The sequence below is a fragment of the Chionomys nivalis genome, chromosome 2 (assembly GCF_950005125.1).
Source record: "Chionomys nivalis chromosome 2, mChiNiv1.1, whole genome shotgun sequence".
In the NCBI taxonomy this organism is placed as follows: domain Eukaryota; kingdom Metazoa; phylum Chordata; class Mammalia; order Rodentia; family Cricetidae; genus Chionomys; species Chionomys nivalis.
This window is the reverse complement of record NC_080087.1, coordinates 118,067,838-118,082,366: the sequence shown is the minus strand read 5'-3', so window position 1 is coordinate 118,082,366 and position 14,529 is coordinate 118,067,838. Positions and strand designations below refer to the sequence as shown.

General features: G+C 45.5%; 1 protein-coding gene across 1 annotated transcript in view; it reads left to right on the top strand.

Moving 5' to 3' along the window:
* Sgpp2 (sphingosine-1-phosphate phosphatase 2) overlaps window positions 1–14,529 on the top strand; it is a 110,565-nt gene that overhangs the window by 44,283 nt on the left and 51,753 nt on the right. The window contains exon 2 of the mRNA XM_057763237.1: window positions 6,667–6,825. Within this exon, the coding sequence (XP_057619220.1) occupies window positions 6,667–6,825 (159 nt within the window). The remainder of the gene's footprint in view (window positions 1–6,666; window positions 6,826–14,529) is intronic.

Below are 14,529 nucleotides of genomic sequence, written 5' to 3'. Positions count from 1 at the left end.
TGGTTCTGTGGCTTGCCCTCTCCCTCCCCAGGTCAGACGTTTATTGGGCATTCTAATAATCATGATGAGAGAAAGAACGCTCAGATCTCTCAACCAGGCCAGTGTCAACTGCTGTGCCCCCCAAGATCCTGTTGTTTATCTTTATACAAAACAAAACAAAAAAAAACCCAGTCAGGAGGAGAAGTAGCTATTTGCCCTCTGTCCTATCTGCTTGCAAAAAAAGTGACTGATCCATGCTTGGCTTTGTTTTCTGCCTTCTTCAAGCAGGCTGCTTTGCACAGAACAGTGGTTCTCAATCTGTGGGTTGAGACCCTCTTGGGAGTCAAAGGACCCTTTTACAGGGGTCACATATCAGGTATCCTGCATATCAGATATTTACATTGCGATTCATAACAGTAGCAAAGTTGAAGTAGTAGTGAAAATAATATTATGGTTGGGGGTCACCACAACATGCGGAACTGTATGAAAAAGTCACAGCATTAGGAAGGTTGAGGATCGCTGCTAGAGAATGCTCTGCCAGGCTCATGGAACATTCATTCTGTGTTGTGGAATGAAGTGCTACCTGGCTCTTAAATAAACAAACGAACAAACAAAAAACATAAAGCCCAATTAAGAACATTAAATGATAATGTTTTCCTTTTGATACACCATTGCTAAGGACAGAGTGCTGTTGATGTCGTCTGTAAAAGACCTTTAGGTCTTAAAGTCATTTATAAACAAGCATATAATGGGTTTTGTGTCTCTCATCCGCTGAGAGTGAGCTACTTATAATGCCCCTGATGAGAGTGGCCTGCTTAGCATCTAGAGAGTGTGTATTCACAGACTGTAACAGGCAATGGCAAGCACTAACGTGAGCGGCACAGGGGGCTACGCTCATGGCATCGTGTGGTAGCATCTTTCGGGTTCTCTGTTAAATGGGCTGATATAGAAAAGCTGGCTTTTTTTCTTACTTGTAGAAGACAGTTGGCCAGGCCACAGTGACAAAGCAAATGGAAAGTCATCTCCAGGGACTCTGGCACCCTCTTCACCTAAGTGTTCCTCACTGACAGTGCCCCACTACCCAAGCGCTGAGTGCAGCCTAGCATCGTCTTGTCCCAGTGGAAATTTATTGTGCAGAGCCTTAAGCTTCCCACCTCGTTAGTATCAGCTAGGCCAGTGTGGTGGATGGCATCTCACTGATAGTCCCTCAGATGCTGGCAGCTTGGTGAGCTCCTCTTTACTCTTGCTTGGAATTGTTCTGCTTTTAACTCAGTTGGGATCTGTGGTCCTTCCTGCCTCACCCCAGAAAATGAAAAATAATGCCTTTTTGGCATTGTTTCTAGAATTTAAAGAAAAATGATGTTATGATCCAAAATTCTCATATTTCAGAACATGATAGTAGATTGCCTTAACATAGGCTCAAGATTAAAATATCTTACCCTCTAAATTTAGATTGATCTTTACTCTAGAGGTTTTGATCAATACCAGCAAAGCCTTTTCCACTAGGCATGCTCAGAACGTTGCTGTGTGCATTTGTATGTGAACGATTGTGCTCCTGTGAGGGTGGATGCATACAGGTGTCCATCAGTATCAGTTCCTGCCCGAGAGACAATTACATTCTCTGTGTGAGGAGAATTGTGAAAAAAAATCAACATAAAACAACCCTCATTTTGTTTTAAATAAGACTAATATTAATTGTTCTCAGGACTGGTCTTTTTTTCGTCTCAAAATTCAAACTTTTTTTCCTTTTAGATGTAATGAAATATTGCTAGTGGAAGTCAGTTTGGCATCGTGAGAGATGTCAGACTTTTGAAAATTGTGCAGCCTAATTTAAAACCAAACCTCAGTCCCTTTTAAAGAACAATAAAACATACTTTATATTATATGCTCTTTGTGCATTTTCTCACCTCAAAAAAAGAAAGAAAGAGGGGGAGGAAGGAAGGAAGGAAGGAAGGAAGGAAGGAAGGAAGGAAGGAAGGAAGGAAGGAAGGAAGGAAGGAAGGAAGACTCTCAGTGTGGACTTTGAGCCGGTTGTAACAGCGTGATGACTTGAACTTGACCTTTGGAAGAAGCTTCCAATGTAGAAAAGAACAGACCTGTAGCATGGCCTTGCCTCAAGGTTCTTCCAGAGTTCACCTTAGAGACCTCAAGGTTAGGTTGGAACAGCTACAGCCCACGTGATCAGGGTCAAGGGTTAATAACAGGAAAGTGATGTCTGGGCCAGGAAGAGACACTGAGCTCAGTGGTTTTCAAACTGATTGCCAAACTTCCCTGATAGGTGTGGCTGAGGGCTTTGCAAGAGTAAGAGAAATGTGGCCCAAGACAGCGTCCCCCAGGCCCTTTCTCTTTCATCCTTTGAGGACAGACACTCAGTCTTATTTTGTTATGAAAGTTGTGGGGAAACATCTTATTTAACGAGCTGCTTCCTCCTCCTACCTCCCACTTCAGTCATGCAGTAAAAAGGAACTGAGGCCGGGTGTGTGGGCGCTCACCCGGTGATCCCTCAGGCAGGAGGATTGTCAGTTTGAGATCATGGCGAGGGACATAGCTGGGAGGGAAATGCTTAAAACTAAGTAAACTGAGCCGATGGACTTTGTCCTTTATATCCTCTAAAAGGAAGGCCTGCAGGAACCAGAAAGGCAAATGGACTTCCCCAAGGTCACACTTTGTTTTCACTAAAAGCCATTTCTGGTGTTCCTCCTCTGAAAGCCTGGGCAGGCTGCCAGGTCTGCCGGGCATTCGCCTCTCTGCTGTCTGGATCAGCCACACCGACATGGGTGAACGGCCTTGGCATTTAGGACTCCTGGGTTCATGATTAGAAAACAAAACGCTGCTCAGATATTCTGAAGAATTGAGTCAAGAAGCCATACGTCCTGGCCTCTGGCTGTCTCGCTCAAGCAGCCACTCTGGTCCTTTCTCACTTTCTGATTCTCCCACCGCAGCTTTGCAGAAGACCCGGGCTACCTGTAAACACCAGCAGCCCCACCCCCCTACCTCCCCACCGGCCCACCCCCACCGCATCACCGTGATGGGAACCCTGATGGAGGAGATTGCGCATTTGGAGAATTCAGGGTCAAACAGGAAAGATGTGATTAGGAAAACTGAGATCACAGAAAGAAAAAGCCAAAATGCCCTAGGAAAACACGAGCAATCCATAAGATAGACTAATGAGAAAAATCGATGACATTTGGCAGTCTGGGATAATGCCTGTGGGAGTAATTTCCATTTTATCGCTCTTGTTTCCCAGACAGACATTCTTATTTGGCTGTATGACAGTTGATATGCAACTAAAAAGCGTTTGGCTTTTGTTTTAATAACAGAAAAAGCCCTAACATGTATTAAACTGGAAGGGTCAAAAAAATAATAATAATAAATCTAAAATTCTTTAGAAGGAAGTCACATGCCAAGGACAAACAGAAGTCACATGCCAAGAGCAAGCACTCGAACATTTTAAGAGCAGTTCTCTGTCAACCCACATGTCATGTTAAGGACTACCTCCTCCTTATCTGTAATATGGCATGCTAAACTTTGTCTCCTAGACCCCAAAACACTGCCCAAGCACCTGGGCTAAAGGGTCCCTTACATCTGGTAAGCTGGGAACAGGGAAGGAGAGCTCTGGGACGAAGATTCCTTTCTCTTAGCTGTTGCCCCTCTTCTCGCGCCCACCCCTTAGCTCACCAGCTCTATCTCTAACCCTTGTTCTTGTCTCTGTCATGGTTCCCGGAGGAAACCAACACACACCTGAGAAATGGAATTCTGGTTGTCTCCTATGCTATAGTAAAGCTCTACACACTGAGACCTCCTTCAAGAGAGATTCAGATTCTCCTACTTTAAAATAGTATCTCTGTGTGTGTGAATGAGTGTGCATCTGCGCCATGGTGGCCGTGTGGAGGTCAGAGGACCACCACGAGCGTCTTGTGTTTGCGACCGCATCTCTTTGTGGTCCACTGCTGTGTGCTGTAGGTTCCCCGGTCCAGGAGCTTCTGAACTCTCCTGTCTCTGCCTTCCATCTCAACGCAGGAGTGCTGGGGTTACAGATGCCAGTGAAGCACTTGGCTCTGTGTGGGTTCTAGAGATCTCAGTTCAGGTCCTCATATTTGCTTAGCAAATGTTTCATCCACTGAACCACATCCCCAGCTCAGAAACTCCGATTCTTTTTATAAAACAATAATCATTCGCCATGTTACTTGGGCACCTATAACTCAGACTTCAGTGATAAAATTTGCCTGTCAAGTTAGTTTTGTGTCCAGAGATGTTATCTAGAAAACTCCTGTCATGCGTTGTTGGCCCTCTTATTTAGGTTTGCTCTGCTTCAATTCTTCCTAAACTCACTTTGAAGTAAACTTCACCCCCATGAGTGAGGACCACTCCCCTTTTAACCTACAGGATGTGCTTCTGCTGCTAGGAAGCATATTCAGGGCGATCCTTACGCACTCTTGACTTGAGACTGAGCCCTCTAACTAAACGTGACTGGTAACTCCAGATCTCCTCCTGGTGCAAAAGGCATTGAACTCCCCCCCCCCCCCGGGTTCCAGGGTGCTGTTGGGGAGACTGAGATACTGGAATAAAAACCAGAACCTCTCCGAGAGAAAAAGAAAAAAAAAATGCATACTTGGCCGAGAGCCAACAGTATCAAATCTAGCTCTATTTGTACAACTTTCAGGTCAGCTTTTTTTTTTTTTTAAATGCCTAAAATACAAAAGTATTGTTGGCTGTTTCCAAGTTCTCCAAGACACCAGCCCTTGCAAAAATTTTTTTCCTCCACAATTCCTCTCTGCAGATGAGAATGCCTGCCATTCCTGCTCTCTAGAATATCCGCAGGTCACAGTGTAGCTGCTCAACCTTAAAGGCAGGAGGTGGGTGTGAATGTCTCCAAGATAAATACATATGACTTTCCCCATGGTGATTCAAAGACCTCCGACTTGGCATAAAACAAAATAAGGATTGCAGACCTGTAAGTCCTTAGACCTCCCAATCTCACGCTGGCCCCGTCCTCCTCATTTGCAGCGTCTGCCTTTTAGCTTTGCCAATGTGTACGGCTTTCAGTGGCATTCAAATTCTCTACTTTACAAATCTGGCCTCATGCCCTACACCTGGGACCCTAGCCTTTGGGACGCATAGGCGGATCACTGTCAGGTTTGCAGCACCTGTGTGATCTAGAGAGTTCCAGGCCAGCCGAGGTTACATCCTCAGTGAGACACTGTCTCCACCGGAAAGGGGCGTGACTGGGGTGGGGCAGAGATGGAGAAAGAAAAGAATTTTTTAAAACGTTTTATTGTTAAATTTGCTACTAATATGCCACAATGTAAAAATGTTTATTTTACCGTGGGGTTCTACTTTCATTTCTGTGGCTGTGATGAACCACTATAACAAAAGGCAGATATGGAGAAAATGGTTTATTTCAGCTTCCAAATGTAGGCTATAACCCATATTGCTGTGGGGTGGTGAAGAGAAAGCCAAGAGGAGAGAATGAATGTTAGCATCCTTGCCTGCTTATGCTCGCTTCTGTTTCCCCACTACTACGCAGTTCAGGACTCCCTGCCTAGGGAATGGTGCTGCCCACAGTGGACTTGCTGGCCCACGTCAACTGATTCAGACAATCCCACACAGGCCAATACAATGTAGATTGTATTGTACAATGTACAATAAAATTCCTGGTTGACACTCTCTCTCCAGGTGAGTCTAGATGCCCCTGAGTGAGTGGTATGTTGCTATTGAAACGAATTGCTACTTAATGACTTATGGCAACAGGAACTTGCTCTCTTAGACATCCGGTTGTGAGAAGTCTAAAATCGACCATTACTGGCTGAAGTCATTGTGCCTTCAGGGTCCCGATTCCTTCTGGAGACCTTGCTTTATGCTTTTGGAGAGTGCACAGCTTGTCCCCCTTGGCTTGTGGGTCCCTCCTCTATCCTCTAAGCTAGCTGTGCAGCATTTCCACCTAGCTCTTGATTCTGACATGCCTGCCTCCTTCCTCCTTTTTATCTCAAGTGATGGAAATAGAGGCAGTTTATTAAGAAAGAGAAAAGGCAAACCCAGCAGTCAAAATGGGTTCATGATCTTGGACAACAGACCAAATAGTCTGGTGCCACATTTTCATTTCATCTTGTAAAGGATCCCTGTGACTACAGAGCCCATGCGGATGATCCGGAAAAGCATCTTTACCCCCACTTCATCACCTAAGTGTATTCGCAGTGACCCTTTACTCTGTAACATATTCATATGTTCTACTAATTAGACCACCCTGCATGTATCTGTTCTCACCTGATCTCAGAAACTGAGCAGGGTTAGGCCTGATTGGTACTTGAACGGGTTGAATGGATGTCTTGACCTCCTACAAGTTTCTAGCTTTCTATACACACAACATAGAGGCTCCGGTGTGTTTTGTGTGTGTGTGCAGATGTATGGAAGGAGAGGAGAGCTTTCTCCTGGTACATCTGCCTTTGATGCTACATATTTCATCTTAAAAACAAAACAAAACAACAACAACAGCAAGAACAAACAAACCTAATGTCTCCTAAGCTTCTGTTCACAAGCTGGGGCTGACGGATGTTCAGCAGGGACACAGGCTGGTGTTAGTGAGACAGAGTAGCAGGAGGAGGCACACCCACCCTGGTGGTGAGTCTCAGGCAAGGCTTTTCCAGACACGTTGAATGACCTCAGGAACTCCTGGCCTTTGTCTTACAGGCTTATGTAGAGAAGCACGTTGTGAAGAATTATTTCTACTATTACCTGTTCCGGTTTTCTGCCGCCTTGGGCCAGGAAGTGTTCTACATCACGTTTCTTCCATTCACCCACTGGAATATCGATCCTTACTTGTCCAGAAGATTGGTCATGATATGGGTTGTAAGTATTTTGTCCTTATTACTACTTTCTTATCACAGAGACATCTAAGGTGACCACCTGCCTTGGTACTGAAGTACCTGGCCCAGGTGCCCTTTCTTCCTTAAAACTACTTGCAGGGGGATTTGCTCTTTGCTCTAGTCTGGTTTAGAAAAAGCATAAAATGTGAGTGCATCTTGTTTGCAAAAAACAGACCAGCCTGTGACTTCATGTACTTTGATGCACCTTTTCCTATGAATAGACAGACGAGAGGAGAGACGATGAGCAGGAACAAAGGAGCTTCATAAGCAAGTCCAGGTGTACAGCAAGAGCCCCCTCCTGATGTTTCCTTGGTACCCTATCTCTTGGCTTTGTTTGGGAGAAAGTTCTGGGTTGATGTTTTTGGTTTTTGTTTGTTTGTGTTTCGGTTTTTATTGTTGTTCTTTTGCATGGGCATGTATGTGTGTGGTATGTGCATGTACCTGCGAATGTCCACATGTGTACAGAGGTATGTGTGAACATAGCGAAACCATTGCCATTTTTCTAATAAAAGTATAAGCCCTTTGTAGATTCTGGCAGTTTCTAAGCAGTCCCAGATTCTCCCCTAATAATTCATGGGTTTTGATTGTTTGTCCCGGATCAGAAGCAAGTCATGTCCCTGTTGAGGGGAGAAGAGGGTTTACTTACACCGTCACAGCTTGGAGGTTGGAGCATAGGCTCATGGTCCTAAAAGTAACACCTGTCTGGTGTGACACGGTTAGTGTGCTTTTATGTTCAGCTACACAAGGCTGCTCAAACTCACTCAGAGAAGTGGGGTGCGTTCTAAGGGTATAGGGAATCCAGGCACAGCCTCCAAGGACCTACAATAGGGAATGGTTTGGTTGTCAGGTGCAGGTCAGCTGTGACTGTCCCCTCTTACCTCCTGCTGTCAGCTAGGACTGTTTCAAGACAGTCGTATGTAGCTCATTGCATAGTTCAGTCCCATAGACCCATCTTTTTCTGGCCAGTCCCTTAGAATGGCTGTTCTTGGTGCAAACAGCGGTGGATAGGGGTAGGGATGGATGACTGGCTGGGCTGCCAGTGCCGTGGATCAGGCTTTGGAACCAAAGAGACCTGGGTGATTGTCTTTGTATGGGTTTTTATTGCTGTGAAGAGACACCATGACCGCGGCAACTCTTATAAAGAAAACATTTAGTGGAGGGGACTCGCTTACAGTTTCAGAGGTTCAGTCAGTTATCGTCATGTTGGAGGGAATGGCGGGGTGCGGGCAGAGGTGGTGCTGGAGCTGAGAGTGCTATATCCTGCAGGCAACAGGAAATCAATGGACACACTGGGCGGTATCCTGAGTATATGAAACCTCAAAGCCCGCCCCCACGGCCATACACTTCCTCTAACTAGACCATACCCACTCCAACAACGTCACACACCCTAATAGTGTCATTCCCTGTGAGATTATGGGGGCCAAACACATTCAAACTACCACAGTGATGAACCCAGAATTGAAACCTTTTCCAAGGCACTCAGTGATTCTGGCCTGCAGTCTCTGCTGATTTAAGCAGAAAGGACAAAGTCAGAGATCCCTGCAGGCTTGTCACATGGTCACACGTGCGCTATGTAGGTGACATTTTAAAGAGGTCCCTCTGTGGTGTGCAGGAGGAAGAAAAATAGCAGTGGTGGTGCCTTTGCAGAGTGCTAGGCTGTCTTCACTCATCTTTGTCCTGCATTGTGAGGCCCCCTCGATAGCAAGCAGTTCTCTTGAAATGAACCCTGAATCTAATGTCGAATAATTTGTGGGTTGCCCGCTGCTTGCACGCAGCCCGACTGAAGGAGCAATTTTGAAAAAGCTTAATGACTTGGCAAGTGTACACCCTTTTATTATTTTTTTCTTTCTTGAGGATGCCACAACTTGGCAATAAGGAAAAGCAGAAAAGCACAATGTTCTTTCCAGGGAGCCCTTGGGATCCTATGCTTTCTCAACAAAGAGCAAAGATGGGGAGCTGGGGTGAAATTACAGTTTTCCTTTCCGTGTTTGATGACTCACACCCCCAGCTAGCTGATACAGCAGCGCAGAGCCATTCTGAACGCCACATTTAACTTGTGCCTGCTAGCCTGCTAGGGTCTGACTGCTGAAGGGTGTGGGTATCTTATCGTAAGGCCGTCCTGCCCAGCACTGCAGGGTTGGTGACGTGCGTCTAAAGAGACGCGTGTTTTCCAGTGCCACCTGCTTGTCCCACAGAGAAGCTTGCTACCTCCTTGGAGAGGTGTGGAAGACGGTCTGCACCTCACACCCCCTGGCCTGGGGTCAACTTTGCAGAGCCAAAAGATGACTTGAAATGTGATTATCTCCTAATCCTCTGTTTAAACTGCTCCCGCCCCTCCCGTCACTTCAAAAGCCTTCTCGGCTTGTTAAATTGGTTCTCACTTGAGATTAATGAGTCTTTAGGCAAAGCCAACAATAGCTAGATGGAAGCCCCCTCTAACTTGCACGGAATGCCATAGAATTGGGCGTCCGGGATTCTGCTTCTGTCCCTCTGAAGTAGAATCTGTAATTTAGCCTTAGTTAAATATTAAGGAAGCATCTTGATGGGGCTGTTAGGCTCAGTATATTGGTTTGGTCTTGACACATAATAGAGAAAAGTATTGGTTTTAGTGAAGGCTAACCATGAAAAACAAAAAGCCTTAAAATTGACTCATGCGGTATACAAATACATCTGCCTCTCTGTAATTATCACATTATCTGAAAGTGATTCCTCCCCGTTCCTTTTGGTTATTGGCATACGTTCACTGTACACCGTGTTGGATTTCACAGGGACATTTTCATCTAAGTCTGTAGCGTACTTTGATCATGCTCCCTCCATACTACCCTCCCCTCCCTTTCTCTCCTGCTCGGCCTGCTTTCACATAGCACACAGTACTACCTTCCGGGGGGCAGGGTGGCACTGCACCCAATGAACCTCCCACACCAATCACTAATAGAGAAAATACCTCCATAGCTTTGCCTGCAGGCCAGTCTGGTGGAGGCATTTTCTCAGTGGAGGTTCGCTCTTTACAGCTTGTGTCAAATTTATAAAAAGTAACCAGCATGATGGTATAAAAGCTATAACCCTGGTGCTCAAGAGACAGAAGCAGGGAAACTGAATTGGAGGCTGGTTTAGGCTGTATAATGAGGCGATCCTGGAGAGAGACAGGAGGGGAAGGGGAGAGAGAGAGAGAGAGAGAGAGAGAGAGGGAGGGAGGGAGGGAGGGAGGGAGGGAGGGAGGGAGGGAGGGGAGGGGAGGGGAGGGGAGGGGAGGGGAGGGGAGGGGAGGGGAGGGGAGGGGAGGGGAGGGGAGAGGAGAGGAGAGGAGAGGAGAGGAGAGGAGAGGAGAGGAGAGGAGAGGAGAGGAGAGGAGAGGATCTGAATATAAGAACGAATGAGCAACTGGGAAGCATACCCACCTTCTCCACTATCACTCTAACCCTTAACTACTGTCTTACACCTCCTAAGACTCGGATGACAGAGACTTTTGCCCAACTCACCTTGAAGCTCAGGTAAGTATAAAGTTGATAGCGACGTGGAGCACGGGAGGAAGACTATTTCTAGAAATGGAATCAGGCCAGATCTGCTCGAGGACGCAGAGCCTGTGCTTTGCAGCATTTTGCTGCTGAGCTCTCCACCTCGTCATGTGGTTTCACTCTTCTTTGTGATGCACCGAACATGACAGCACACCCTTGTAACCCGAGCTCGCATGAGTTTGGGGCCAACCTGGGCTATTTTGTAAGACCCTGTCTCCAAAAGATGACACTGAATCCAATGGATGGTGCCAAGTCATATTCATGCCCCAAACAAAGGCGCAGCCAGACCTGGCAGAATGTTAGGAATCTGTTTCTCTTTTATCATGGCTCCACCTGCCCTCATCCCCGTCACTCCCTCAGCATCTTTATAAAGGTACCATTCTGGACTGGTTTTCTTCCAGAGTCTATCCCATTTATTTGTAAAACAAAAGGAAGAAACTTAATTAGTCAACAAGCAAGAAATGTTTCCTTTTTTTCAAATTTTTGTTTTGTCTTGGTTTGTTTTTTTTTCAGACAGAGTTTCTCTTTGTAGCCCTGGCTGTCCTGGAACTTGCTCTGTAGACCAGGCTAGCCTGGAACTCACAGAGATCCTCCTGCCTCTCCCTCTCAGGTGCTGGGATTAAAGGTGAGTACCACCACTGCCCAGCTCAAATAAAAATTTTAACAACTCTTTCTTCAGACAAATAGAAGACAAACAAATAAAAACCTCATCTGAGCTTGGTGGTGCATTTCTGTAATCCTAGCCCATGGAAAGTGGAGGCAGAAGGATCATAGTTCAAGACCAGCCACATGACACTGGTCTCCAAAAAAAAAAAAAAAAAAAAAAAAAGAAACCTAAATAAATAAATAACCAGTTTTAAAATCTCACCATTTTCTTTGGTAAGCTATATTCTTGAGTGGACATGGTTCCCCGAGTAACTTTTTATCAAGCACCCACTCTGGGCCAAGTAGTGTACATTCAGAGCCCAGTTTTACAAAGAAAACTGACAAACAAAGAGATGGACCTGCGCAAGGAGACACAGCCACTAAGTTGAGTCAGTAATAGTTGTCCTGGTCTTACGTCTCAGATGCCTTTCTTCCTGTCCTCCCTGCCCACCTCAGTATACCGCTCCAAATGGCTCCCGTAGGTCCTCAGAAACCTCTTTACCATTTGCTTAGAAAGGCTTCCCTTTGGATGTCAGAAAACTGGGAAACAACCTTCCTCAAGACCCAGTAATACTACCTTTGGGTATATATCCAAACGATGCTCAATCGTGCCACAAGGACATGTGCTCAACTATGTTTATAGCAGCATTGTTTGCCATAGCCAGAACTTGGAAACGACCTAAATGCCCCTCAACCGAAGAAAATAAGGAAAATGTGGTACATTTACACTATGGAGTACTACACAGCAGAAAAAAAATAATGACGTCTTGAATATTGCAGTCAAATGGATGGAGCTAGAAAACATTATTCTAGTGAGGTAACCCAGACCCAGAAAGACAATCATCACATGTACTCACTCATAAGTGGTTTTAAAACATAAAGCAAAGGAAACTAGCCTACAAATCACAATCCCAGAGAACCTAGACAACAATGAGGACCCTAAGAGAGACATACACAGGTCTAATCTACATGGGAAGTAGAAAAAAGACAAGATCTCCTGAGTAAATTGGGAGCATGGGAACCGTGGGAGAGGGTTGAGGGAAGGGTAGAGGCAGGGGGAGGGAGCAGAGAAAAATGTAGAGCTCAATAAAAATCAATAAAAAGAAAAAAAGAAAGACTCCCCTTCATGTCACAGGTAGCCCCAGGACACGAGCTCTTTTCATGCTTTGTGCTATGGTTTCCTGCAACATCTCATCACCTGCTGACTGCATGTCCCAGATTTTCTTTTAATAACCCCTTTGGAAGGCTGGAGCATCCCTGGGATGTGAAGGACAGTGAAGGTGAAGAGCTTGGTACTGTGGTTTCTGAATTAAAAGCCCATAGAGGGAAGGTTGCCTGCTCATCTTAGGCCCAGCTCCCATTTTCTTCTCCTAATTTGCAAAGCAACCAACTGGAAAAGATTGCCTGAGGCAAAGAATGGGGCCTTTGTCCTTTCTGGGAGGTGGAGCACAGACCTGTGGGGGACTGGGAGTTTTCTGCTGAAGGTAGACCTGCTGCCAAGTGGCTAGCCTCTGGGTACCTTCTTCCTCCTGTATTCCTGTCCGGTCTTGTCACATTGAGAGATGAGAGTGCTTTAGTACCACACTGGTGCTAATGTAGCCTGTGGGGATTGAGAACTGTCACTTCTGCTGGGGAGATGAGGGACAGACAAGCTTCCACACTCAAATGTTCTGTCCAGTCATAGCTGCGAGAATCTTGTCTCCAAGATTTTATCTATTGGCCTCTGGAATTTTCTCAAAGGCTGAGAACCTCCTGTCCCCTCTGATTTCCTCTCTCCTTTCACTGTGCACGTTGGGGTTTCCCCAGAAGCCTTTTGTGTCCTGGGAAACAGCAGTGGACACCCCCTTTAGTAAGAGCACCCTGCCACACAGGATACCTTCAGAGTGTATCTGCTGCCAGACACCAGCCAGGTCTTTTTTTTTTTTTTTTTCCTGCTGGCTCCAGTAACTCTACACAGTGGCCAGAGATGCTGGGTTCTCTATGGATCTTAACCATCAGGAAACCGTGTTTCTGACCCTGTCTGCAGGTGTCAGAGCCTTCACCTGCCAGATCTCCTTTTCCCCTTTTTGATGGTCAAAACCCCCAGCCAAAGATCTGTGCTCTCCTTGTCGGGCTGAATCCAGCATGCGTGTTGTTAATTCATTGTCTATAAGACAGAAGCCAGGGTCTCGACTAACTGCTTGTGAACAAATAGCATTGCAAACTATGTCAGCATCAGCTGCACTAAGGGTGTGTGACTCAGTGAGAGTATCCCTCAACTGGACCGTATGCTATGCTAGTGTCCTAGATAAGAAGTGCTCTCCCTACAGTGAGATCCATCTCTCGGGCATCCACTAGTGCTGAACAGAGTGTAAACTTGGGACTTGCCACAGACAGGAGCCAGAAGGAGGGAGCTGAGATTTGAAACCAGAACTAACTGGTCATAGAGTCTTGAAGCTTCTGTTCCCTGCACTCACCTTCTTTCGTAGTTATATTAAGCATTCTTTGGTGGTTTTGTATATTTAAAAATGTTCACTTATTTTTGCTTTTCATTCTGTAAGGAATGACCCACTTTAGGAAAACATATGAGTGCTGAGCATGGTGCTAAGCCATGAAGCACTTGCTCTGCCTGGTTTAGGCCCTGGATTCAACCTCTAGTACTGGGGAGAAAAAAAAAAGGAGAGGAGGAGGAGAGCATACTGCACAAACGAAAGCTTCATGAATCCTACCAAGTTTGTTGGTTGAGGGTTATCTCCGTCTGTCTGTGTGTCTGTCCTTGCAGGCATCGCAGTATGTAGTTAATAAGCTGCTTTGTGGCAGGTGATTGTTATGTATAATTAAAAGCAACTTTCAGTTCATGATTTAAAACAAAGTTAGAATGAGCTACGGGATTAGAGAAGATTCATCAATATTTCAGTCTTGAAAAATGGAATCCAAGGATGATTTATGACCCTGTAGAATTAGGGGACTTGGCTTCTAACCCGGGTGACAGTTGCTCACCCTGTAGTTTGTGTGGCATGTATTACACACGTAAAGCAAGATGAGAGGCCCACATGGAAATGGACCCAGGCCAGGATGGGCTCGTAACTGCTCCAGCTTCCAGTTACTTATAGCCTGGAGATTACTACTAACTAGTCTAACAGTGTTTATTATGACTTGATGACTATAAAATTGAGGTCCAGCAGAATGCCCACAGGACTCCTTGCTTTCTGATGCTTGTTTTTGTTTAATATTTATTTATTTATTTATTTATTTATTTATTTATTTATTATGAATGCAGTGTTCTGCCTGTATGTCTGCCTGCACACCAGAAGAGGGCACCAGGTCTCATCACAGATGGTTGTGAGCCACTATGTGGCTGCTGGGAATTGAATTCAGGACCTCTGGAAGAGCAGCCAGTGCTTTTTAATCTCTGAGCCACCTCTCCGGCCCTGCTCTCTGATACTTTTATGATTTTGAAAATAATGGTGATCGTGCATCTTTGAGAATATTCAGATCTTTTTAATTCTAAGTTTTGCTTTCAACCATGCACCTGTTCTTTAAAAAAA